The sequence below is a fragment of the Eulemur rufifrons genome, chromosome 20, assembly GCF_041146395.1.
Source record: "Eulemur rufifrons isolate Redbay chromosome 20, OSU_ERuf_1, whole genome shotgun sequence".
Taxonomy (NCBI): Eukaryota; Metazoa; Chordata; class Mammalia; order Primates; family Lemuridae; genus Eulemur; species Eulemur rufifrons.
The window spans coordinates 11,707,169-11,733,490 of record NC_091002.1 but is presented as its reverse complement, the minus strand read 5'-3'; the positions used below and the strand labels follow the sequence as shown (position 1 = coordinate 11,733,490).

Genomic DNA, 26,322 nt, shown 5'->3' with positions numbered 1-26,322 from the left:
AGAAAAGTCAGGGAAGTAGAAAAATGACCAAAAAGAGCCATTTCTAGGAAGCCAAGGAAAAAAGCAGGTAAAGGAGCTGAGGAAGATCAGCAGTGCTAATTGCTTCAGGGAAGGTGAGAACAAACAGGAGCTGTTTTATTTCCCAACTAGGTGTTTGGTGGTAGGTTTTGCCAGAGCACTTTCGGCAGAGTGGTTGGTCTATCCAGGTAGCATGAGCAGGTAGCCTGTGCAGTGACCACTTAGAGCCCTGAGACAGACTTTGGCTTTTGGTGGAGGGGGGAAGGATACAGCAGGCAGTGGTGTGAGGGCACAGAGCGGGGTGTGCTTGCAGGACTGCAGAGTCTGGAGTATGTTTAGGCTGAGATGAAGGGGAAGGTGAGATGAGACTGAAAAAGACAGGAATCGGAGTGCCAGTCAGCAGCAAGGGCTTGAAATCTGACAGTACTGATTTTAGCTGCATTTGGTGGATGAGCAAACTGAGGTTAAGGTATTTTCCCAGGGGCGTACAAGTCAGAAATAATGGAGATGGAATTTGAACCTAGGATTTAATGACCAAGTTCCTGAAATACATTATTTACTCTGAGATTTTGCCGTAGAGTAGACTAAAGACTCTTGTTTTGAGTTGTGTTGGTAGTGGATGGTACATGGTACGTTTTCATATTGTCTTTTTGAGTTGCTCTCTATTTAATCACTTAATTGTTTTTTCTGGAATTCCTCAGTCTATTAACTGCAATATCTTTTTTTCCACAATTATAAATTCAAACCATATTTTTATTAAGTAATCAAAATAACTCTTGGTTTATTTCTTTTGTTATTTACTACCAGAAGTCCCTAAGTCTTATAAGTCTAAATCTTAGAAGAAAATTAACTTACTTTTTCCTAAAGTCATTAATTTATACTCATCCCACATGGCTGTTTCTAAAACAGGTTCACCATTTGTTATGACTTGTCACTTGAAAACAGCAGAAGATAAATAGGTTATTGAAAAAGGAAAAACCTAAAAATGCACATTTAAATTTTGATATTATTTTTCTTTTGATGTACAGCACTCTTTGACTTCAATATTTGTTCTCCAGAAAACCACTCTGGACCTCAATATAGTTCTAAAATACTAAAAATAATCGCTCAAACTTCTGTGACAAAGGAGTTTTTAAAATTCACTAAAATGTTAACTAAGTAAATAAGGAAGAAGCTTAAAGGTATATTGGCACGCACAGACACTGTTGCTAAGTAGGTGCATCCTATAGAGAGGGAAGAGGGAAAATAAAGGTGATAGCTTAGGTATTTTAGGTTAAACAAAGTGTACTCATATTTGAGGGTTTTTTTTTTTCCACTAAATGTCATAATTTATCATTCATAACAAAACTATTTCTAGTCAGATAATGTTTCTGATAAATGATATTATATTTTAATGTATTATTTTCAATGATTCTGTCATATATCATTACCTACTATTTGATATCATTACTACTTTCAAGTAAAGTTGCAAGCAAGACACACATTCACCTACCTACAGCTGAGGGAGCTGCTGACCCGGCTCAAAGAAAAGCCACAAATGGCAGCACGTGTGCCCAGATTTCTCCTCACTAGTACCTCACCACGTAAAAGAGGGAGGGGAGGAGCTTTTACAAAGCAAAGTTAAAGGATAACCTTTACTGCTCTTATATTTCATCTGTAAATTTAGAGAAATAAAATAAAGATATTTGGAATCTATTAATATTTTTTAATAGCTTATGGAAGTCATGAACTTTGTTTTTTCATTAATGGAGTCCAGAATTTCTCTTTATTTTTCAAGGAACCTACAGGAAGTCGATTTAGCTGAAGTCTACCAGCGAAGATCATTATTTTACAAACATTCTTTTTCCTTACTTTTCAGTGCCAGAGATATTTGGGGTTTTTATTGGGTATGTCATGGTTTATGATTGGATTAGTGTGACTCCAGGTTAATTTCCCATTATAGAATTCAAATGTGTTCACAAAGTACACATTTGAATTCACCTCAAGTTGAAATCACAGCCCATGTGAGTAGAAGAAGAAAGTTGATTTTCTAATTGTTATTTTATGCCTTGGGCCTTTATCAAATTGGACCTTTATCGTTAGAGTTTTACAGCCTGCTCTGCCTTGTCATCACTATGAAGTGTTTTACGTTATGAACTCATGAAATCCCTGCTGGCTTCACATTTGCTGTTTGGGGCATTAACATGTCTTAGCTTGGGCATTAAGGTGAGGCTGTGGACAGGGAGTGGTGGCTGTAGGTCCAGGTGCTGTGGCTGCAGAGCGGAACCAGCTGCCGTGATGCTCTGGTGACCCTAGCGCACCTAGTCAGCTTGAGCCTCGGGCACTTGCTCAGGTAAATTTTTCCGTAACCTTATGGAGAGAAAGGATGTTAAGATCTGGCTTGATAACATTTCTTTTTGTGACGGACTTGCAGAAAAATGGAAGTCTGTGTCACCTGATCAGTCTGCATGGGGCAGTCCAGCCCAGCATCTCTCCAGTAACCTGGAGACTCTCCTCAAGCGGGACTTCCTCAGACTCCTTCCCCTGGAGCTCGGTTTTCATTTGTTAAAATGGCTCAATCCTCAGACTGTAGTCACATGTTGCCTCATCTCTAAGCAGCGGAGTAAGGTGATAAGTGCCTGTTTCAGAGGTGTGGCAGACTGCTTGTGAAAAATTGGACTGACAGATAGATGATTCTGTTCGGGATGCTTCGCACTGGAAGGAGGTTTATTTGAAAGCTGTTTTGAGAATGAAGCCCTGGAGGACCATGAAGCCTTTGAGACCTCATCACTAATTGGACACAGTGCCAGAGTGTATGCACTTTGCTACAGAGATGGACTTCTCTGTACAGAGTCAGATGACTTGTCTGCAAAGCTGTGGGGTGTGAGCACAGGACAGTGTGTTTATGGCACCCAGACTCACACTTGTGCAGTGGCGAAGTTTGGTGAACAGAAGGGTGTGACAGGCTCCTTTGACGACACCATGACCTTCTGGGAATGGAGTTCTGGAGCCAGAACCTAGCACTTCCGGGGGCACGTGGGGTTGTCCTTTTCTAAGGGTTTTTACAATTAGCCTCATCCCTTAAAGCCAAGAGTCAAGAATAGGAAACCTTTTTTTTTTTTTTTTTTAATTTAACCTGTCTTTATTTCCTCTTTAACAGTCACTGCACTTATTTCCGTTATTCTTATTTGGAATGTTTTCCCAAATTTTGCTTCTTCTTGGCCCATTTTAAAACTCTTCCATGTACCCTTATGCTGAGAGAGGTAGTTTTCCTTCTCTCCTATCTCATTTATATCCTGGTGAGTAGTCAGTCCCCTTTGCTTTTATCAGACTCCATATCTACAAATTGAGTAAGTCTTCTACATGTAAATTCAGTCCACTTTATTTGTAGAATTAGGGCTGAAAATCCTTTGGATTAATGATGGTTCCCAGATTGTGTGGTCTACACAGATTATATCCACTTGGAGCTTGGCTGACAATTGATTAAAACAAGCTACTATTTAGAGATAAGGTGAAAGAAACAGGTACCTGACTGTTTCCTAATAAATGTATAGCAGCCTTATTTTGCAGAAAACTGGTCGTTTGAATACAGCCTTGAGACTTGAGCTTCTCCTGCTGTTGCATTTTATTTTGGAGTTTTGTGTAGAAACTGTATTGAGCTATTTCCCACCCTCTTGTGCAGCAGCTCCCTTCTTCCTTTCCCTGTTTACCCACTGCGTTAGACTCTGAGAGTCACAACCTATGCTGTTAAGCATTACATTTACGAGCAGCTTCCGGGACTCCCTAAACAGGTTGGGCCCCTCTCGTTTAGGTTTCCCAGTAACCTCTATTACTGTCATACCACTCACTGTTCAAGTAAGTATGGTAATCTCACTTCCCCACCAGACTCTAAGCTCCATAAGGACAGCGGTCCTGCCTGTCTTGTCCACCCTTACATCATGAGTTCTTTGTGCTGTACCTGGTACTCAGTAATTCTTTGAAGTAAACCTAGCTGTTTTACTGATAAAAGCAAATGTTTTTTGTTTACCTTCCTATACCTTCTTCTTCAGCCTTTGGTATCTGCTACCATTCATTTATTTGTTTTAGAAGTTAATATTTGAAGGTGCATGATTTAGTGTGGAACTTATATATTAAACTGAGTGTGATAGTCCAAAAATAAATAAATAAATAAATAAATTTGGGCATTAGATTTCTTAGTTGTGTGGAAATCATACATGCTTCTACTGAGGTTGGGGAAGAAGAACTTAATTTCAGAGACAGATAGATGTAGATGACCTGCTTCTACAAAATGAGTTTTTTGATATGAAATTTTATTTTGCATTAGTGAATGTAGATGATTTCTTATTCATTCAAAAGAAAAAATTAAGAAATCCAAGAAAACTCAGGATAATCTTACTCTCCTCAGTCATTACACAGAATTTGTTAGATTCTGGGATTTGCTTGTTTCTTTCTAGGATATATACATCATAAAATTGGTGTGTTGTAAGTAAGTTGTTAGGATTTTTCATGTCTAGGGAGGGTGTTTAGCATGAGAAAGCATACTTACAGTTATTTACATTTAATTAGTATTTGGTTTTTCATGTTGTGAATTAGAACCAAGTATTCCTAAAGCTTTAAGTTCAAATTATAAATTTTAGTTTATTTAAATATTTAGTAATTTTTTGTTAAAATTAAAAGGTTTTTCACTTGCTCTTACATTAATGCATGTTTTTATAAATTTAGCAGATTAAAACTTTCCTAACTATTCTCAAGCTGAAGTAAGTCATTTCAATACATACTTACAGAATTAGTTTATCTGCCTCTTCCTTATACCTCATTTTACAAGGCCCATTTTATACATACTCTTGTCAAAGTCTTCCTATACATTTTAAGTCTTAAAAATTTTACAAATCATTTTCTCTTGGGCATTTAATTATCAACTACAAATTTAGTTAAAGCTTTCTAAGTATTTCCATGAATTATTAGTATGTCAGATTCTCTTAAATATTTAAAATGTCCTAACAACAAAACATAAATTATCACAATGATTACTAAACAAATTGCTTCAAATATATTTAAACAGTCACAAGCCTGATCCATTTTTTCTTTTAAATCAGGTCTACCTTTACGCTACTGAGGGGAGCAAGGTGACCTATCTGGTCCACTCCCCAAGCCCCCAGCCACCCCTCTGACTACAGTTTTTGTCCTCACCAGTGCTCTCTGAACTGTCAACTCTTTAAGGACAGAGATATTTCTCTTTTGTTTATAGCTGTATCTACAGATTTTTAAACGCCCCTTTCAGAATGAAGTCTTCATGGAAATTGATTCTTTCAGCAATCTATTTAAATTGTGCTTTTAAATTCAAATAGAATTAGTGTCAAAAAAGAAAATAGGGTGAAAAAATTCTCAGACTTAAAAAATCAGATGTTCTAAGTACAGACTAAAATCTGGTGGGGTTCAGTTTTAATCTTTATTCACTACTGCCTCTTTATGTTTCTTGACTGCTGTTTACAGAGAAGAAGAGAAGAAGTCTGGAGTTGATCCCTCTGACTGCCCGAATGGTAATGGCCCACCTGGTGAACCACCTGGGGCACTACCCCCTCAGCGGGGGCCCTGCCATGCTGCACAGCCTTGTCAGCGAGAACCATGATAATGCCCACGTGGAAGGCTCTGAGCTGTCCTCCGAGGTGTTCAGGAGCCCAAACCTGCAGCTGTTTGTCTTTAATGATAGCACCCTTATCTCCTACCTTCAGACGCCCACGGAAGGACCAGCAGGCGGATCACCAGTGGGCGCCCTCTCCGATGTGAGAGTGATCGTGAGGGATATCTCAGGGAAGTATTCTTGGGATGGTAAGGTTTTATATGGACCTTTGGAAGGCTGCTTAGCACCCAGTGGAAGAAATCTTTCATTTCTGATTTCGGGCTGGCATAATCACACAGTTGGAGCTCAGAAAGATTTTTCTCAAATTGAGGAGGGAGATGATGTCCTTGACAAATTACTTGAAAACATTGGCCACACAAGTCCTGAATGCCTTTTACCATCACAGCTAAATCTAAATGAGCCTTCCCCACCCCCACGTGGGATGAACTGTGACCAAGAGAAGGAAATCATTGAGGTCATTTTGCGCCAAAGTGCTCAGGAAGATGAGTATGTCCAGAGATGTAACTCTGATTCTTCAATGAAAGTCACCAGCCAAGGGCAGCCCTCACCAGTGGAGCCCCAAGGACCCTTTTATTTCTGCAGGTTGTTGCTTGATGACTTGGGAATGAATTCTTGGGACAGAAGGTAACAATCCACACTAGTCCTTCAATTATTTTATCATCATTTTCATGTGATTTTTCTCTTAATCAATTTGCAGTTGGGGAAAAAGAAAACAAATGTAGAATTTTCTCTATTTCAACATTTACACCTTATTTTCTGCTGCCAAATTTAAGCTAGAAATGAAACTAATTGTGCTGTACTGGTATACAGATTGAATTGCAAACATCTGTTGGATATTTTAAAGCGTATCAAGCATTTTCTGTGTGTGTGTGTGTGTGTGTGTGTGTGTCTGTATGTGTGTGTGTTTAATTACTGTTCTGTCCATTATTATTTCTGCCTTCATGCAAAAAGCAGATGTACTACAAAGGTGACTAAGCCACAGTCTAACCTTTGGTCTGATGAGAGAAGTAGACTTGTTACAACTCTGATAAAGGATAGAATGACAAATGAGTTAAAGAGCAACAACTAAATCCTATGGCAAGTGCAGGACAATGGAAAAGACTTTATGGAAGAAGGTGGATTTGAGCTGGATGCTGATAATGGAGTGGAGTTTTTAAGGATAGAAGTGGGAAAAAGAGATTCACAGCAAAGCTGACAATGAAAACAGAAACACAGGCACGTGCACACAAGTCACACACTCAAAGCTGCAGGGCCATCGGTATCTCCGGATAATCATGGGATGTGGTGGAATTTTTATGCCTTTACACGTCTTAAGGAGGATGGAGTTCATTCTGTAGGTTTCTATCAGAAATCTTTTGTGAGTGAGGTGGTAGATGGATGGGTGATAGGCAGGTTTATTGATTGATTGATTGAAAAGCAGAAAAATTGATCTGTGATCATAATTTTCTTCCATCTGTTTATCTTTATAGGAAGAATTTTCATCTGTTGAAGAAAAATTCAAAATTATTGAGAGAGCTAAAACATCTGGATTCCCGTCAGTGGTATGTAAAAGTATATCCTGTTTGTCTTTGGGTACGTTTAGCTAACACATGTGGCTGCAGGAATGAACATACCTACAGAGACATCCGAGGGTAGTTCTATAACCTAGAATCTGATGACATCTGCACATGCCATACCTTTGTTATTTTTACCCTTGAGGAATAAACTTTCATGTTTGCTGCTAAAAAGAGGTTAGTGCTCCCCCCTAATCTGTGCTTTTGATTGAGTGTCTTTCTGTGTGGCAGCCAGTGGACATTTGTTTTCATTTGCTCTCTGCAACCACCTTTTTTCAATGAGGAAACAGAGGTTTGCATAGGTTAAACAGCCTGTGGTTGCTCATACCGTATTATTTGAAGCCCAGTGAGTCTGACTTCATAGTCCATGCTATGCACCAAGGCACTGGCATTCTATAGTCTTGGCTTTTTAATGATGGAAGGCTTAAAACCAGTGTGTTGTGATAATTAACTTCATTAATAAGCTTTATTCTCCAAAGCTAATCAAATTCTCAGATGTACCCCTTTTCTATATAATCTCAAAAGCATTTCACAGCAGTGAAAAGGTTTTGATTTGGGTAAAACTATGCTTCCAAAACCATGTAAGTCAAAAATAAGTATAGTACTTGGTACATAACAAGTGCTCAAATGTCTGGAAAAGGAATAAATTTCTTTCTTAATCTTTAGATTTTTTTTTAAATCTTTTTTTAAAAAAACAACTTTGTTCCCCTTTTATTACCTTTCTTATCCTTAGGTACATCCTAATATTCCATCAGCTATTAAATAAAAAATTCAGATTGTTTTCCTCAAGTTTACTTTCAACTCTTCATGCTATATTTTATTCATAACATTTTTCTTATTGCTTATTAACTCCTAAATTTTTAAATATATTTTGAGCTATGTGCTTTTAGAGGGTAGTTCAGTTGCTGGCTGAGGAAGCAAGGAGGAAGAAAGGAAATAACAGAGTCCTGCTTTATCTTGACAAGTCCTTTTGTGGCATTTGGGAAATTACTAGAGCTCTTTATTTCATTCATTCGATCATTCATTCATTCATCCACCATCATGCTTCCCTTTTAAGGCATAAGGTTCTCCTGCTTGGCGCTTATAGTGATGAGTTATGACCTGCTGAGCAAATACTTTCACCATTGTATGTATTTAGGTGGCTTTGTTATGGTTTTTGTTGTGTATTTTATTTTATTTTTAAAAATTTTTTACTTTTAGTTATTATGGGTACATAATAGTTGTATGTATTTATAGTGTACACATGATATTTTGAAATAGGTATACAAAGTGAATTAAACAAATCAGTGCAATTGGGGTATCCATCATCTCAGGCATTTATCATTTCTTTGTGATAAGAACATTCCAATTTCACTGTTTTAGTTATTTTAAAGTATACCATAACTTATTGTTGATGATAGTCACTTTGTGGTGCTGTCAAATGTCATTCATTCTGTCTACTCTATTTTTATACCCATTAACCATCCCCACTTTACCCCTCCCTCCCTACTACCTTTCCCAGCCTCTAATAACCATCACTCTACTCTCTGTCTCCATGAGATCAATGGTTTTTAATAGTTAGCTTCCACGTATGAGTGAGAACATGTGAGGTTTGTCTTTCTGTGCTTGGCTTATTTCACTTACTGTTTTCCAGTTCTACCCATGTTGTCACAAATGGCAGGAGTTCATTTTTTTTGGCTATGTAATATTCCACTGTGTATCTGTACCACAGTTTCTTTATTCATTCATCCATTGACCAGCACTTAATTCCAAACCTTGGCTGTTGTGAATACTGCTGCAGTAAACATGGGAGTGCAGATATCTTTTTTCAATATACTGAATTCCCTTCTTTTGGATATATACCTAGCAGTGGGATTGCTGGGTCATATTATAGTTCTATTTTTATTTTTTTGACGAACCTCCATACTGTTCTCCATAGGAGTTGCACTAGTTTACATTCCCACCAACAGTGTACAAGGGTTCCCCTTTCTCCACATTCTTGCCAGCTTTCATTATTGACTGTTTTTTTTTTTTTTTTGATAAAAGCCATTTTAACTTGAGTGAAATGATATCTTGTTGTAGTTTTGATTTACATTTCTATGATGACTAATGGACATTTTTCATGTACCTGTTGGTCACTTGTATGTCTTCTTTTGAGAAATGTCTATTCAGATCCTTTGCTGATTTTTAATTGGATTATTTGATTTTTTTCCTATTGAGTTGTTGGAGTTCCTTATATATTCCAGTTATTAATCCCTTGTCAGATGGATAGTTTTCAAGTATTTTCTCCCATTCCGTGTGTTGTCTCTTCATTTTGTTGATTGTTTTCTTTGCTGTGCAGAATCTTTTTAGCTTAATGTGATCCTATTTGTCCAATCTTTCTTTGGTTGCCTGTGCTTTGGGTATGTTATTAAAGAAGTCCCTGCCCAGACCAATGTTCTGCAGTGTTTCCCAATGTTTTATTTTGGTAGTTTCATAGTTTCAGGTGTTATATTTAAGTCTTTAATCCATTTTGATTTGATTTTGGTATATGGTGAGAGATAAGGGTCTAATTTCATTGTTCTGCATGCAAATATCCATTTTCCCAGCACCATTTATTGAAGAGACTGCCCTTTCCCCACTGTATGTCCTTGGCAACTTTGTCAAAGATAAATTCACTATAGATGTGTGGATTTATCTCAAAGAACTAGAAAAAATAAGAGCAAACCAAACCCCGAATTAGTAGAACAAAAAAAATAATAAAGATCAGAGTAGAATTAAATGAGATTGAAACCAAAAAACACAAAAGATCAACGAAATGAAAAGTTGGTTTTTTTGAAAAGATAAACAAAATTGACACATCTTTTAGCCAGACTAACTAAAAAAAAAAAAAAGAAAGAAAGAAAGAGAACCCAAATAAATCAAATAGAAAAATCAGAAATGAAAAAGGAGACATTACCACTGATACTGCAGAAATTCAAAGGATCATTAGAGACTACTATGAGCAACTATGTCAATAAATTGGAAAACCTAGAAGAAATGAGTAAATTCCTAGACATATACAACCTACCAAGATTGAACCAGAAAGAAATTCAAAACCTGAATAAACCAATAACAAGTAATGAGATAGAAGCAGTAATAAGAAGCCTCCCATCAAAGAAAAGCCCACAACCCAATACTTCACAAGTATTCAAAGAAAAACTAATACCAAGCCTACTTAAACTATCCCAACAAATCAAAGAGGAGGGAATACTCCCAAAAGTATTCGAACCCTATATCACCCAAATTCCAAAACCAGACAAAGACACAACAAAAAAAGAAAACTATAGCACAAAATCGCTGATGAACATAGATGCAAAAATCCTCAATAAAATACTAGCAAACTGAATCTAACAATACATTAAAAAGATTATTCGTCACGACTAAGTGGGATTCATCCCAGGGATGCAAGGATTGTTCAGCATACTCAAATTAGTCAGTGTGATACATCGTATCAACAGACCGAAGGACAAAAACCATGTGATCATTTCAACTGATGCTGAAAAGGCATCAATTCAACATCCCGTCATGATAAAAACTCTCAAAAAACTGGGTATAGAAGAAACACCTCAGCACAATAAAAGCCATATATGACAGACTCATGGCTAGTATCATATTGAATGGGGAAAAACTGAAAGCCTTTCCTCTAAGATCTCGAACAAGACAAGGATGCCCACTCTCACCACTGTTATTCAATATAGTACTGAAAGTTCTCAGTAGAGCAATCAGACAAGAGAAAGAAATAAATGGCATCCAAACTGGAAAGGAAGAAGTCAAATTATTCCAGTTTGTAGATGATGTGATCTTATATTTAAAGAAACCTGAAGACTCCACAGGAAAAAAAAAATAGAACTGATTTAAATAATTTAGTAAAGTTGCAGGATACAAAATCTACATGCAAAAATCGGTAGCATTTCTATGTGCCAATAGTAAACAATCTGAAAAAGAAACCAAGAAAGTAATCCCATTTACTATAGCTACAAATAAAATAAAATACCTAGGAATAAGCTTAACCAAAGTAGTGAAAGATCTCTGTAATGAAAACTATAAAACATTAATAAAAGAAGTTGAAGAGCACACACAAAAAAGGAAAGATATTCCATGCTAGTGCATTAGAAGAATCAATATTATAAAAATATCCATATTACTGAAAGCAGTTTGTAGATTCAGTGCAATTCCCATGAAAATACCAATGACATTCTTCACAGAAATAGAAAAAATAATACTAAAATTTATATGGAACCACAAAAGACCCAGAATAGCCAAAGCCATACTGAGCAAAAAAGAACAAAATTGGAGGAATCACATTACCTGACTTCAAATTATACTGCAGAGCTATAGTAACCAAAACATCATGGGTACTAGCATAAAAACAAACACATAGAGCAATGGAACAAAATAAATAACCCAGAAATAAATCCACACATTTATAGTGAACTTATCTTTGTTGTTTATTTTAGAGTTTTGATTAAAACTCAAGGTCACACATGCTTAAATTTTATTTTTAAGCAAACTGTTGGTTTTTGTCACTATTGTTTGCATACCGCCTTTATAACTGTGATTCTTCTTTGGTGGTTTGAATTCTTGAACTGGATATATACCTGACAACTGGTAAATTCCAGTTGGAATTTTCTTTTAAATACTTGGAAGATGATTTTTTAAAAAGATCGTCTTGTAATGGCACTAAGGACTGGACAGGTAAAATCATATTAAACTTGCTCATAGCTCTGTGTCCGTCTAGAGGCATCTAGTAGCAAGATGGATTGATTTGTATTGACCACTGTATGGGAATCAGAGGGGTAAAGGTTTTCTTTCCTTTTCTTTCTTATTTTTTTTTTTTCTTTTCTCTTCTTCACTTTTCTACCTTCCCACCTGTCTCCCTAGTCACCCAGGACCTCTTATAGCATCTTATAGCTACACACATATTGAGGCCTGAACTATTTCGTGTACGTTTTCCGAGTCTTGGGAGTGTGCCAGCATGGCTGTTCTGAACCTGGTTCCCTCTGCAAACGGAGATATGAGGGCCTTTTCTTCTAGATGACCTTACTATTCTCTGAAGAGTGATAAATATTTTAGTTTCAAAAACATACAGGATTTGTAAAAAAGAAATATACAGCATTGAAATGTTCACTTGTAGTTATACCTGGGAAAAGGAACCATCCTCTCTCAGAAGCCCACAGCTCCATTGCCATTTTAAATGTCTTTATTTCCTGATTCATCAAGTGAAACTTAGAGTAGAAGATTTGAGTTTAGATAATTTTTAAAAACTCATTAGAGGGCCAGACGCAGTGGCTCATGCTGGTAATCCTAGCAGGAGGGTTGCTTGAGGGCTTGAGGCTAGGAGTTCGAGACCAACCTGAGCAAGAGCGAGACCCCATCTCTACAAAAGATAGAAAAAGTAGGTGGGCGTGGTGGTGCACACCTATAGTCCCAGCTACTTGAGAAGCGGAGGCAGGAGAATTGCTTGAGCACAGGAGTTTGAGGTTGCAGTGAGCTAAGATGCCACCATTACACTCTAGCCCCGGTGACAGAGCAAGACACTGTCTCAAAAAAACTCATTAGAGGTGAAAAATCTGCAGCCACTATTTCTCACATTGCCTTTCATTGGATCCCGTTTCCTGATTATTTTTGTGATTCCTCTTCTCTAGAGGAACAGAGACCTAGTTCTCTGTGGAAATTCTGTGAGATATTTCTTTGAAGAACTCAGGATTCACTTCCCTTACCCTCCTGTTCAATATTAAAAAAGCAGCATTTGGGTTCCAAACTCAGCTTTTCAAGCATATGCTAAACTATTCCATGCTTCTTAGCTTTCAAGAATACATTGATATCTTGTAATTGTGGCCAATTTGAGTGTTAATATGCTTTAGTTACTTGAGATACAATTGAATTAGTCCCCCGTGGGCACTGGTGCAGTAAAATATGAATTTGAATCCAGTCTTCTGCCTGTTAATTAACCTTTACTTAAAACCCCAACTCCTGGATTTAGTGTCCTCTTGACATCAAAAGGGTATCAACTTATTTTATGGTGAAGGATATTTTCAAGGTTCTTTCTGAAGAAACTAGAAATAAGTCTGGGACTCTTTCATATTGATCAGGTAGCAGGTAAAAACATTCTTGTCTCTCAACTTTCAGTTAGGACATTTCTGTTTATTTCCGATACCAGTTTATCTCAGTGCTGTGGATGTATAGTTCCTTCTTAACATGTTTTTTAGAAAAGTAGAGACTATCTTGCAGCTATGGTCTATATACTGTAAAATTAGCAAAGATGTAAGTACTGTGATCAACACGCATACAAATCACAGTGGGTTCTCCTTTTAAATATAAATGCTTTCTTGGCACCGCGTGATGAGGTGGATGTTACAATCATGTTTTCCTTTTTGTTTGGCTCTTTAATGTGACAGCACAAGGAACCTGAGCAATTCTGGTCTATTCCTAATCAGAAAGAAAAATGCATTGTAGTAAGGAAGGGGAAATTGTTGATTTTATGTATGTGTGTTCCTGAATTACCTGCTCCTTCATGCATTGGTTGTGCTTCTTATAGATGTGAAGTGCTGTTGATGTTGCTAATTACCATTTCAAAAGCCTGGCTCTAATAAGGCCAGATATAGCTTCTGCATCCCAGCAGGCTCTCTGCGGTGCTAACATTTTGGAGGATGTGAAATTTGATGAATGTTTACAAGTAAAGGTCATCTTTCCTCACACCCCGTGGGTCATTCCGTCATTCCGGCTTAGCTCTCTTGTGCTCCCACTTTGAGTTAATGAGGACTCAAGGACCTGTGAGCAGCTGCAATGGAAAAAGCTTAGACTTTAAGGAGAATAAACAGAAACATTTCAGATAAACCTGAGATTGTTTTTATGTTTGTGAAGTCTATAGAACAAAGAAAAATTAAATGCTGAGGACTTTTAAATATGTAGAAAGAGCTGCAGATAGAAATTGAGTAACTATGCTTCTCCTTTTGTTGAAAGAGACAGTTATGATTTCTATTATTATCCAAGCCCTGAAATTTTTACAGCTCTTGGAGTAGGCTAGTCAGATTCTAGGGAGCTGGTGTTTCCTGCCTGTTGCTCAGGTCAGTCAATGGTGTGGCAGTTTCAGGGCTCCCTATAGCATGAGGACAAATTTCTGCCTGTCTGAGAGCACGAGGTCTCTACTAGAGCATTGGCCCCCTCAGATCCATCACCATAAACATCCTTTCTTCTTACCAGTTCTGACTGGGGTGTTCAGAATGTACAACCTTCTGGTGGCAGCAGGACACTATGTATCAAAAACCTTAAAAATGGTCAATGACCAAGAAATTATTTTTCTATGAATTTATTTTAAAGATATATTAAATTATTTTTAATATGTGAAAAGAGATTATGAAAATATTAAAAAGATTAAAGATTGTCTTTAGGTAATGTGAAAATATCTTTAAAAATGAAAGCAAGCTACATGAGGATTTGGGATATGCTGTATTAACATAATGGAATGTTCTACAACCATTAATAACTTTGTTGTAGAAGCATATGGTATAGAAGTATTTATAATCAAAAATGGTTGAAATAGTGAATTTTATGATATGTATATTTTACCACAATAAAAAGTATTCACAAATATTTTAAGTGAAAAAGTCAGTTGCAAAACAGAATTTAGTAGCTTCTCTCATTTGTGTATAAAAATGCATCCTTAAATGCTAACAGCTATGTTATAATATTTGCTTATATGTTGAAATTACAACTGATTTTTATTCCTTTATTTTTTTTACAGTATTTTCTAATTCTTCTTCCAAGTATGTTATTACATGTAAACTACAGGGTGAAATGAATAAGCTATCTAAACAAACAGAAGGAGAGACCACTCCTTTTCCAGTTATATAGATAACTTTTTAGTTGAGGGTCAATTATTTCTACTTAAGTAGAGAAATAACTCATACAGAAGAATATATTAGAGAATTAAAATATGGAGCCCAGCTCCACCAATATGGATGTCTAATCAGATTGCAATGTTGAGATATTAAACAATTAGACATTACAAACATTTCTGTATTGTTTAAGCACTTGATAGTTTCTCATATGAGATTTTTCAGAACGTAATGCAAAAAGAAAAAAAAAGGAGAAGGGTAGAACTGCTCTGGAAGTGGTAATCCAAACTTTAAAAAAATAAAGACTGTAATAAAACTCTTGGATGATTGGGCTCTGAAATGAGTAATTCTTGATTAAAGCTCTGCATTAATAAGAACAGTGTTTTCATCTCTAAACTGTCACCAAATTGCTTAAGTTCAGCTATTTTGTCCATTTACTCTAGGGTATAATTTATAGAAATGTATTATTAATGCATTCAAATATAGTATCGTATCTCTGGGCAGTTTAACAGAGATATGACTGAACACCTACTATGTGCGAAGGAATACACTAGATGTACAAAAGGGAAAAATGCAGGACTTCTTTCCTCGAAGTGCACCTCTTGTTTGCTTGATTTAACAGTGTACCCAAACTCTATCATGGAGCAAACAGATGAAGGGTTTATATGGCCAAAAGAAGTTTCCCTAGATAGCTGTCCACCCTACCAGGCGCTCTCAGAATAGTCAGAGGACAGGGTTGGTACATCCATTCATGAAGAAAATACCTAAGTGTGTTCTCCTTAGAAGAAGTTTCTGTTTCTTATAAAGTCTTGTCATCATATCTTACAGTTCTAACCAAGGAACCACCCACTAGCCTTACTTCAAAGTGTAGAAAGTGAAATGTGGGCAGTCACAAAGACCTAGTTACAACTGATACCTATTTGACTGACATGCTATAAAATACATTCTTTACCAGAAACAGAACTTGCCAAATGGTGTGCTCTAATATGCTGTTCAGTATATCTTATGTCAGAGGGTGTGGTCTCAGGAGGCAGACTGCCCTGTTACAATTCCCAGTCTCCTGCTTGCTGTGTGTGCATTTAGTTTAATTTTCTGTGCCTCTTTTCAACCACTTTTACAAGGGAGGTGATGGTAATAATATTCATCTTATTAGAGCAGTTTCAAAGAGTAAATGAGATCATGTATCAAATCATCTTAAAACAGTAACTGACCCCTAGTAAGTTCTCAGTAAATGTAAGCTCAGTAGTAAGAACTGGTGGTAGTGGTAAAATAAAATTTTATGCATAAAACTTCTAACTCCTTTAAATTAAAAATTTGCAGCCGTGAGACACACAAAATCGCAGTGTTTTATATTGCGGAAGGTCAAGAAGACAAGTGTTCAATCCTCTCCAATGAAAGAGGAAGCCAAGCATATGAAGATTTCGTTGCTGGACTTGGATGGGAGGTAATGAATTCCATTCAGCAGGTGCTTACTGACTAACAGTAGGAAGTGTCCAAACTAGCCATTGTATAAGTTTTTATATATGTTTTATGTACAAATATAGCATGAATAGAGATCTGGAATTGAAGAACTTAATTGAATTTGACATCTTCTATTAGTTATTTTTCAGTACTTTATCCATGAACTTTTGTTTCCTCTTAACTTTCCTCTTAATATTTTTATTTGCTTATCGGAACTGAATAGTCAGATGGGCTTATCCAGCCATAGGTAGTTTGTAGTAAGAGAAGACAGGTGTGGGCAGAGAAGCAATGGCTTTGGCCACCATATGAAAATTGAAGAAGAAATGAATGACTTCATGGGTGAAAAGATGAAAAAAGAGTTGGATGAAGTAAAAGTTGCAACAAAAATAGAATGTGGTGGCCATGATGGTTTAGCTATCAGCCTGTTTCCCTAAGATCCCAGGATGATCAATATTGAAAAAGTTTATTTTTTTTCTTTATTAAATGAAACTTTGACATATAGACATATATACATTTATACACACACATGCACATACACCTGTCTCCCAGGAACATATATGTAAAAGAAAATTTATCCCTAGGATCTGAAAGAATTCAGAGTAGTTAAAATGAAAATCAACATATCTAAAATAATTTTCTTACTTGTTATTACTTTTGTTTGAGTTTCTCAGTTATCTGTGCTGTGGGGAACTCTTTGGGTGCCTTTGAGATTTAGTGCTAGCAAGAAACTGACATAGAAATGGGACAGGGTAAGAGTGCATCAAGGTTGTGACTATACTTTCTAAAAAGTCAAGTAGGTTTTAGTCTAAAAGAGTTATGATGATGATAAGAGTTAAATGATATACTGCACTTCCAGTAAATCATTGTTTTCACTAATAAAGTTATTCCTAATTTGTCTTAGAATATATTGATTGTTTAACTAATATATTTTTAAATCATACTTTACTAGCATTTTAAGAAAAGACATTAATTCAGAGTACATGTTGATTGTATTTGGCACAGAAGAAATTCTTCTATTTTTTTCTTTCATGTATGTTAAGAATACTTTACTGAAAGAATATTAGTTTATGACAGGTAAAAAAAAAAATTTGGATTGAGTCACTGACTAGGAAGTGAACACTTATGCCATAACTTTAAAAGGAATTATGACTCATAGACTTTTGGCAATGGTAAAAGTAGAATAGCCCTTTGACAGGCGGTTTAGCAATGGCTGCTAAATTGTTTAGTATCTGTACCCCTTAACGCAACGTCTTAGAGAAACACTCCTTTGAGTGCTCCTTATGGTTTGAGAAAGCAGAAAACACCACAGATATATCAATACATACACACACACACACACACACGTATGTATAGGAGGGAAAAAAGAGAAATACATACCAAAATTTTGTTGGTTTTTTTTTTTCAGTTGGTAGGATTATGGAGCACTTTCATTTTTAATGTTCTTTATTTCTTTAATATTTTAATTTTCTCCAACTTTGTATTATATTTGTTTGTAATCAGAAAGAAAGATATAAAAAATGAAAACAGTTTTTTAAAAATCCACATTCTGGCTTAGTAAATAAGAACAGCTCATGTTTGAACCTCACCCTTTCCTCTGTGATCTCTGCTAGGTGGACCTCTCAACCCACTGTGGGTTCATGGGTGGCCTTCAGCGCAATGGCAGCACTGGGCAGACGGCCCCTTACTACGCTACCTCGACCGTGGAAGTGATTTTCCACGTTTCTACTCGGATGCCATCAGACTCAGATGATTCACTCACCAAAAAGGTAAGGGGCCTCCTTGGGGCCCATTCTTAGTGGCTGTGGCTTGTAGGTGAGGCTCTCCTAGGACTGGACAAAGACCAGGGCATAGAACTCAGTGAGACAGATTTCCTCTGGACTCAACGTCTGTGTCGCTCTTCCTCAGGCTACAGTTGTGGTTAACCTAAAATATCCAGCTTGGCACAAACGAGGGAAAGAAATACGTGAGAAGGAATCAATCATTTGAGTCTTAAATCCTGAGATTAAGGTGCGGGGAAAGAAAGGGTCTTAAATGTTTTTGCTTTTGGATCTTCCCTCACATGGATATTACCTGACAGAAAATAACATTTTTGACCTCACAGGTTGTCAAAGGTCACGAGATGTAATGACCCTGTACAGTGGGGCTCTGCAAAGCAGGCCGCTCTCAGGCTTGCTGTGGGGCGATTTGGCAGCGTCCGTCAGTGGCAAGTGCAGGTGGGCTGCTGGCCAGCAGTCGCAGTGTTGCCGCTTAGCTTTCACTCTCCTTCAGCTTGCCCTGCAGTCAGTTTTCCCTAGAACTCAAGGGCAACCTCATCCGTGCCTGAGGAAAGCCCCCCCAGGGGAACATGGCCCTGTACTTTCCCACCTGCCCTGTTCACCTCAGATGACCCTGTGTTAGAAGTGAGGAGCACCTTAGTAGAGGAGGAATTTAGTCTGGGAAAGAAGCCTCATAATCGGATCCACTTCTGTGAGTTTCCAGGTGAGAAGAGAGTCTCAGAGCAACTGGAATTTGCACTCACCTGGCCTGCTGGCAGGTGGTGAGCTAGAATCCCAGCCTCACACCCACTCTCTTCCTACCACACAGATGCAAGGGACCAAGGACAACTGGGTCAGATGCTGACTAAAGGTGGTGGATGGGGAGTCTAATGTAGTGGTTATAGCCGGGCCCTGAAGATAGGCGCAGCTGGGCTGAAGTGTGTATTCAGTTATTTCACCAGCCTGTGCCCCAGTTTTCCATCTATTAAATGGGATTTAAAATACAGCTTATGCCACAGGATAGTTAAGTGAAGTAAATGAGATAATTCCTGTAAAATTGCTTAGCACGGTGCCTGGTAAGATATCTCTGACCATTAGCCCTCATCATTGCCCACTGGTCTAATTGATTCTTTCTTCTGCTGCCCTGTTAGCCAGATGATTTATATTGGCTGAAGGGCCTCAGAGCCTCACTGCACCGGCCTCATTTCTTGTTTCTGCAGTTTTACTTTTCATCACTGCAGCCACAGGCATCTGAATTATGTATCGATGACATACCTTGTTTTATTGCACTTCACTTTACTCTTCGCAGATAGTGCATTTTTTTTTTACAAATTGAAGGTTTCTGGCAACCCTGCATCAAGCAAGTCTTTGGTGCCATTTTTTCTAAACAGCAGGTGCTCACTTTGTGTCTCTGTCACATTTTGGTCGTTCTTGCAATGTTTCAGACTTTTTCTTTATTATATTTGTTATAGTGATCTGCGATCAGTGATCTTTGATGTTACTGTTATAATTGTTTGGGGGCACCACAAACTACACTCATCTAAGATGGTGAACTTAATCAATAAGTGTTATATGTGTTCTGACTGCTCCACCCTGGCCATTCCTCATCTCTTTCCCTCTCCTTGGGCTTCCTGATTCCCTGAGGCAAAACAATATTGAAATTAGGCCAACTAATAAGCCTACAATGGCCCCAAAGTGTTCAAGTAAAAGGAAGCATGGCACATCTCTCACTTTAGATCAAAAGCTAGAAATGATTAAGCTTAGTGAGGCAGGCATGTTGAAAGCTGAGATAAGCTGAAAGCCAGGCCTGTTGCATCAAATAGCAAAGTTGTAATGCAAAGGAAAAGTTCTGGAAGGAAATTAAAAGTGCTACTCCAGTAGACACATGAATGATAAGAAAACAAAACAGCCTTATTGCTGTTAGGGGAAAGTTTAAGCAGTCTAGACTGAAGATCAAACCAACCACAACATTCTCTTAAGCCAAAACCTAATCCAGAGCAAGGCGCTAACTCTCTTCAATTCTATGAAGGCTGAGAGAGGGAGAGGTGAGGAAGCTGCAGAAGAAAAGTTTGAAACAACAGGAGTTGGTTCATAAGATTTAAGGAAAGAAGCCATTTCCATAACATAAAAGTACAAGCTGAAACAGCAAATGCTGATGTAGAAGCTGTAGCAAGTTATCCAGAAGATCTAGCTAAGATCATTAATGAAGGTAACTACACTACACAACAGATTTTCAATGTAGACAAAACAACCTTCTGTTGGAAGAAGATGGCATCTAGGACTTTCATAACTAGAGAGAATCAATGTCTGCTTTCAAAGTGTCAAAGGACAGGCTGACTCTCTTGTTAAGGGCTAATGCAGCTGGTAACTTTAAGTTGAAGCCAGTGCTCATTTACCATTTTGAAAATCCTAGGGCCTTTAAGAATGGTGCTAAATTGACCCGCCTGTGCTCTATAAATGGAACAACAGAGCCTAGATAACAGCACATCTGTTTATAGCATGGTTTACTAAAGATTTTAAGCCCACCGTTAAGACCTACCACTCAGAAAAAGAGATCCTTTCAAAATATTACTGCTCATTGACAATGTACCTGGTCACCCAAGAGCTCTGATGGAGATGTACAAGGAGATGAATGTTGTTTTCATGCCTGCTAACACAACATCCATTCTGCAGCCCACAGATCAAGGAGTAATTTCTATTTTCAAGTTTCGTTATTTAAGAACAATGTTTCATAAGGCTATAGCTGCCATAGATAATAATTACTCTGATGGATCTGGGCAGAGTACATTGAAAACCTTCTGGAAAGGATTTACTATTCCAGATGCCATTAAGAATGTGTGTGATTCATGGGAAGAGGTCAAAATATCAACATTAACAGGAATTTGGAAGAGGTTGATTCCTACCCTCATGGATGACTTTGAAGGATTCAAGACTTCATTTGAGGAAGTAACTGCAGATGTGGTGGAAATAGCAAGAGAACTAAAATTAGAAGTAGAGCCTGAAAATGTGATTGAATTGCTGCAATGTCATGATAAAACTTGGATGGATAGGGCGTTGCTTCTTAACTCAGATGAGCAAAGAAAGTGGTTTCTTGAGATGGAATCTATTCCTGGTGAAGATGTTTTGAACATTGTTGAAATGACAATAAAGGATTTAGAATATTCCATAAACTTAGGCGATAAAGTAGCAGCAGGGTTTGAGAGGATTAACTCCAATTTTGAAAGAAGTTCTACCATGGGTAAAATGATATCAAATAGCATTGCATGCTCCAGGGAAATGTTTCATGAAGGAAAGAGTAGATTTGGTAGAATTCATTGTTGTCTTATTTTAAGAAATTGCCTCAGCCAGCTCAACCTTCAGCAATCACCACTCTAATCGGTCAGCAGCAGCTATCAACATGAAGGCAAGACCCTCCACCAGCAAAAAGATTTTAACTTGCTGAAGGCTCAGATGATTGTTAGCATTCTTTAGCAATAAAGTGTTTTTTAATTAAGGTATGTACATTGTTTTTTTAGACATCATACCACTACATACTTAATAGACTATAGTTATAGTGTAAACAACTTTTACATGCACTGGAAAACCAGTGTACACAAAAATTTGTATGACTCACTTTATTATGTTATTGGCTTCTTTGTGGTGGTCTGGAACCAAACCTACAACATCTCTGAGGTGTTCATGTACATGGTGGGCAGCAGTGCATGTGAGAAATCAGAACTTGAACCTCAGCCCAATCACAGACAACTTTCATAGAGATCAAGTGTCTGAGATGTACAAAGCACAATTTGCATTCAAAAACCTCAGCAGCCTTTCACTCCCCCAACCCTGCATGCTCTAATGGCCTGGGGGCGGGTGGGCAGCACAGCAGCCAGAGGCACTGGCCACATGCTGGTTCCCACCGGCCTTGGAGGAGCTGCCTCTAGGCCTCTAGGTTGGGCCTCAGTGGCTTCCCCTGGCTGCAGAGCTCTTAGTGAAGGGAACTCTGCCCTTAAGAGCTCACTAGTATGTGAGACTGTAGTGTAGCTTACCAGGACCCTAAGCTGGGTTTGCACATCTTTTTTATTTGCAGTACGTTGCAAATTGTCATTATGCAAATGCTTCACCATATTCTATGATTTTTCTTATGACTGAAAACTATTTTGTTAAAAGGTAGATTTTACATATAAAATATTTTTTAAATAGGATTGATTTTTTTGAGAAAAGACACGTTTTCTTGATAAAATGCCATGCTTTAAATAATGTTTCAAGGCTTGGCCTGGTTGAAAGATTCCCTACTGTAATAATCAAAATTCAGCTGATACCTTTTGCAGCTTCAAGATTTAGCATCATTAGCGATAAACTCTCTTTATCAGGATGTCTCACAGCTAGACCAAAAATCAGTCACAGTAACAGCAGCCCACAGTTCCTTGTCTTATTCTAACTAAATTGTCCCTAACAGCTTAAAAATGAGCTGCAAAATTCTAAAGTGATTCATGCTCTCTTCTGCCCCTATCATGGGGGGACTTTTTCAATTCTGCAATCTGGTTGCAACCCCATACTGAACTCTTGATCCTTCACTGCAGAAATTTGTTAGCTCTAGCTAGATTAGATTTTTCACAGCTAATCTAACTGCTGTAGGGGTTTGCAGAGTGGGGACAGAGCTGTGCTATTGGATTTGTCCAATTCATTTGACTCCAGGACTATAATTGCACTTATGTCTTACAAGGCTTTTATAGCCTCAGGCTGGCCAGCCGCATAAAAAACAAATTGGCAGTGATACAGTATGAGTGAAAAGGGATGAAAGGCCCACATTATCAGTCTCCAGGCAGCGCTGTTCTGGCAGGAAGTTTCTTGGTTAATTTACAAATAAAACTTAGATTTTAGGATGGGCACACTGTCAGCTGAACAATGGGGATGTCAGGCCTGACTGTTACTTAGTAAAAGTAGCAGCCGGGCCCACTGAGGAGCAGGAATTCTTCAATCAAACAGACGACTCCTTCTGGAGCCAGCTGGCGATGTAATGCAATTAGTCGGGAAAGGAGGTCAGCCTATTAGGTGTGTACCATGACCAGTGTCACCAGTGGCGTGCAGCCTGGCAGCAGCAGGCAGAATGACTCGGGCAAAGGGACTTTAAAACTCTGTCAGGATGAGAAGCGACAGGGATGCATGGGGTTGATTTCATAAGACTTAAAAACCGAGCATTTGTTCTGAGCCTGATAAGCATCCGGGCTATTTTGGAGCCTGTTGTGCAGTTGAAGCAGTAGCTGGCACGAATGCGAGCTCCATTCCAGTAGGAGACTCATCATTCTACTCCTGGGTTACATAGGAATCAGATCAACTTGACTCGGACGTGGATTTCTAACCTCTAATCAAAATTCTCCAAAACTCACAAAACAATGTCTTTATGATGAAATCCCTTTTAAATTGAGCAACACTTTGTGGCTTCCAGAGTATTCCACTATGTTCTGACATGATTGATAGTTTGGCCAGATTAATTATTTGTTTTGCCTACTTGTGTTCTTGACATGGTCAAATTGATTCTGTGGCAAGGTGCTTCGGTGTGTTAAAAATCATCACGTGGGCTGTGCTGCAGAGGCAGGCCTCTTTGTGGAGGGAGTACTTTTTTGTTCTTTCCTCCGGATTTATCAGCCAAATTGGTCCTGTGGCCTTAGCTCTTAGTTTTGTGATTTAGCTAATTCAACTGACGTGTCCAGAAGTCTGAGGCACATGAAATTGAAAGCAGCTTTGAGATGATGAATATTGTATTACTACTACACAAAAATAGCTCTTCCTTAATTACAGAAGTGCCACACTGGGAGAATGGGTCTATTAGTGTGATACTACCCTCCCTTGCTATAGTTCTGAGAATACAGTTGCGAATAAAATTAGGAGAGACTTACTTGGGTTATGTAATTGAGTAACCCAATTTAGAAAGGGGAGAGTAACTGCAAAATTTCAATAATCATTGTATCAGAGTTAATGCTTTGCAAGTTATATTTGCGGATCAGAATGAGCTATCACAGGTTTTAGGGTACCAGCATTGGGTGGTAGCAACACATATGAGGGGTGTTTAGTAGGTGAGTTGTTCACATTCACACGTTTGTGCCAGCATTATACTGAGGGGCCCAGAACCACCCTGAGGTTGGCTTTCTTTGCAGGATCAGGCTGTAGGTGTGAGCTCCAGGGACAGCTCAAGTTCTCACAATTACCTTCTGCAGGTCTAAATTCTTCCTAAAGTTCCAATTAGGTACTATTCATATTTCCCTTGAAAACATGCCTATATTGTGTTCTTGGTGATGCTAGCTACCATGTTCTCACTCCAAAAGGACTGAATTTGAAGAGTATGTTGTAATGTCTTTGCATGTTTTATTAAAAAGGAAAAAGAAAAGAATGAAAAGCTGTAGTATCTAAAATGGAAATCAAGAAATACAGAGATATGTTCAGTACTACTGTGAGACCGAATATTGTCTTTTTTTTTTTTTTTAACCATTTATGTAATGGGTTGGGTATACCTTTTGCCTGCTACCCATTTAGCCTTTATATGGGGCATGGAGTAGGGAATAAAAAAAAAAAAAAAAAAAAGATGTACTGGGTAATTTTACATTTAGAAAGTCGTAGATACTATTAAATTGTTCTGGATCATCGTGACTTGTGCACAACACCTGCAGTTGCATTTGTCCCAGAGCCCATATTCAGACACAATTGAGTCGTGCGCCCCCGATATGGTACAAAGGTACAGGCGCAAGTCTGGTTTTAAATAATTGGCTTGTACAGTCATTCCCAGAAGTACGAGACAGTAAAGAATAAGCAACCATTGCAGCAAACCAACTTCCTTTGTAACTTTATAAATGGAAAAGAGGCTATGTTGGGGTCACCTCACATTTTCTCTTTGTGGTCAAATGGTCTATAAAAAATGTATTTATGCTAACATGCTCTAAATACATAGCATTCCATAGCATCATTTTTTGTCTTTTAAGACAAAGCTGTAACATAAGCTTTGACACCACATCTCTATTTTATTAAAGTGCTTCTGAATTTACTCATTTTTAGTGCTCATGTGTTAGATAAGCAAGGAAGCAAGAAATACTCGTTCGTGGTGCCAAGGAACATCCTTCTATTATTCCATGTGAGAGGAACGAAACCTCAGATTCCCAGTAGATGTCAGAGGGCCTTCACCAGTCAGGCTTCACGGTTTTAGAACTTCAATTTTAGCCAACATTTTAATCGTCTTATCTAGTTTCTTTTAGTCACACTTTCAGGCCTACTCAAATGATTTCATATACATCTTTCTCCAGCTTGAGGCAGTGCAGTCATCGTGCAGGAGATTTATCAAGGGTGTTCTTATATTTGACAGGGGTTGGGCCTGGGAGAACTCTAAAGGGATCCTTCCTTGGAGATCTTCCTACTGAGGCCTCTTCAAAGAGGCCAGGAGTCTGTGATTTGTTTTTGGACTTTGCAGCCTGTTTGTATATAAAATGAATTTTTTTAAAAAAGTGGGCTAAACCATTTGAACTATGACAATAAACTAGCTTTTGGTGCCGGCTTAGATAACCGTGGAACAATAGAAATGGCACTAAGTTGGCAGCCCCAGCCCAGGTCCCCAAGCCTGCTCTACTACTCACTGTTCATGCAACCTTGAGCAGGTGGTACCTTCGCCTTCTTGAGCCCCCATTTCTTCCTTATAAGATACGATAAAGATGATGTCATCTACCACAGAGAGTGGGAAGAGTAAACAAGACAATATGTATGAACACGCTTTCTATAGAGTACTGCACTCTTTAAATGTTAGGTAGTAGTGTTCTTAACAAATTTAAGTAATATTGATTTCCTAAACAAAGGTAATTTTATGCATCCTTTTTCTTAAAGGTTTGGTACAAGTCTAGTTTCTTATACATTTGGTAACAGTTGTGTTATAATGGCATATGTTTTCTGTTTTCTTATTCTTAATTTCATAATAACTATTGAATTAAGAGTCTTATGAAGCACTACTGTAATGTGGAATAAAAGACTCATGTCGTTAATTGTTTAGAAACATGCTCAGCAATATAAAGCAACAACCTCAGATGCAGGAATAAAATTTCATTAAAAAACAAATTCTT

At 37.8% G+C, this 26,322-nt stretch overlaps 1 protein-coding gene and 1 pseudogene across 1 annotated transcript in view; both read left to right on the top strand.

Moving 5' to 3' along the window:
- The window catches only part of RALGAPA2 (Ral GTPase activating protein catalytic subunit alpha 2), a 313,050-nt gene that overhangs the window by 180,644 nt on the left and 106,084 nt on the right, over window positions 1-26,322 (top strand). The window contains exons 32-35 of the mRNA XM_069495868.1: window positions 5,491-6,262; window positions 7,108-7,179; window positions 16,350-16,473; window positions 18,101-18,256. Of these exons, the coding sequence (XP_069351969.1) occupies window positions 5,491-6,262; window positions 7,108-7,179; window positions 16,350-16,473; window positions 18,101-18,256 (1,124 nt within the window). The remainder of the gene's footprint in view (window positions 1-5,490; window positions 6,263-7,107; window positions 7,180-16,349; window positions 16,474-18,100; window positions 18,257-26,322) is intronic.
- On the top strand, window positions 2,371-3,069 carry LOC138401112 (F-box/WD repeat-containing protein 2 pseudogene; annotated as a pseudogene).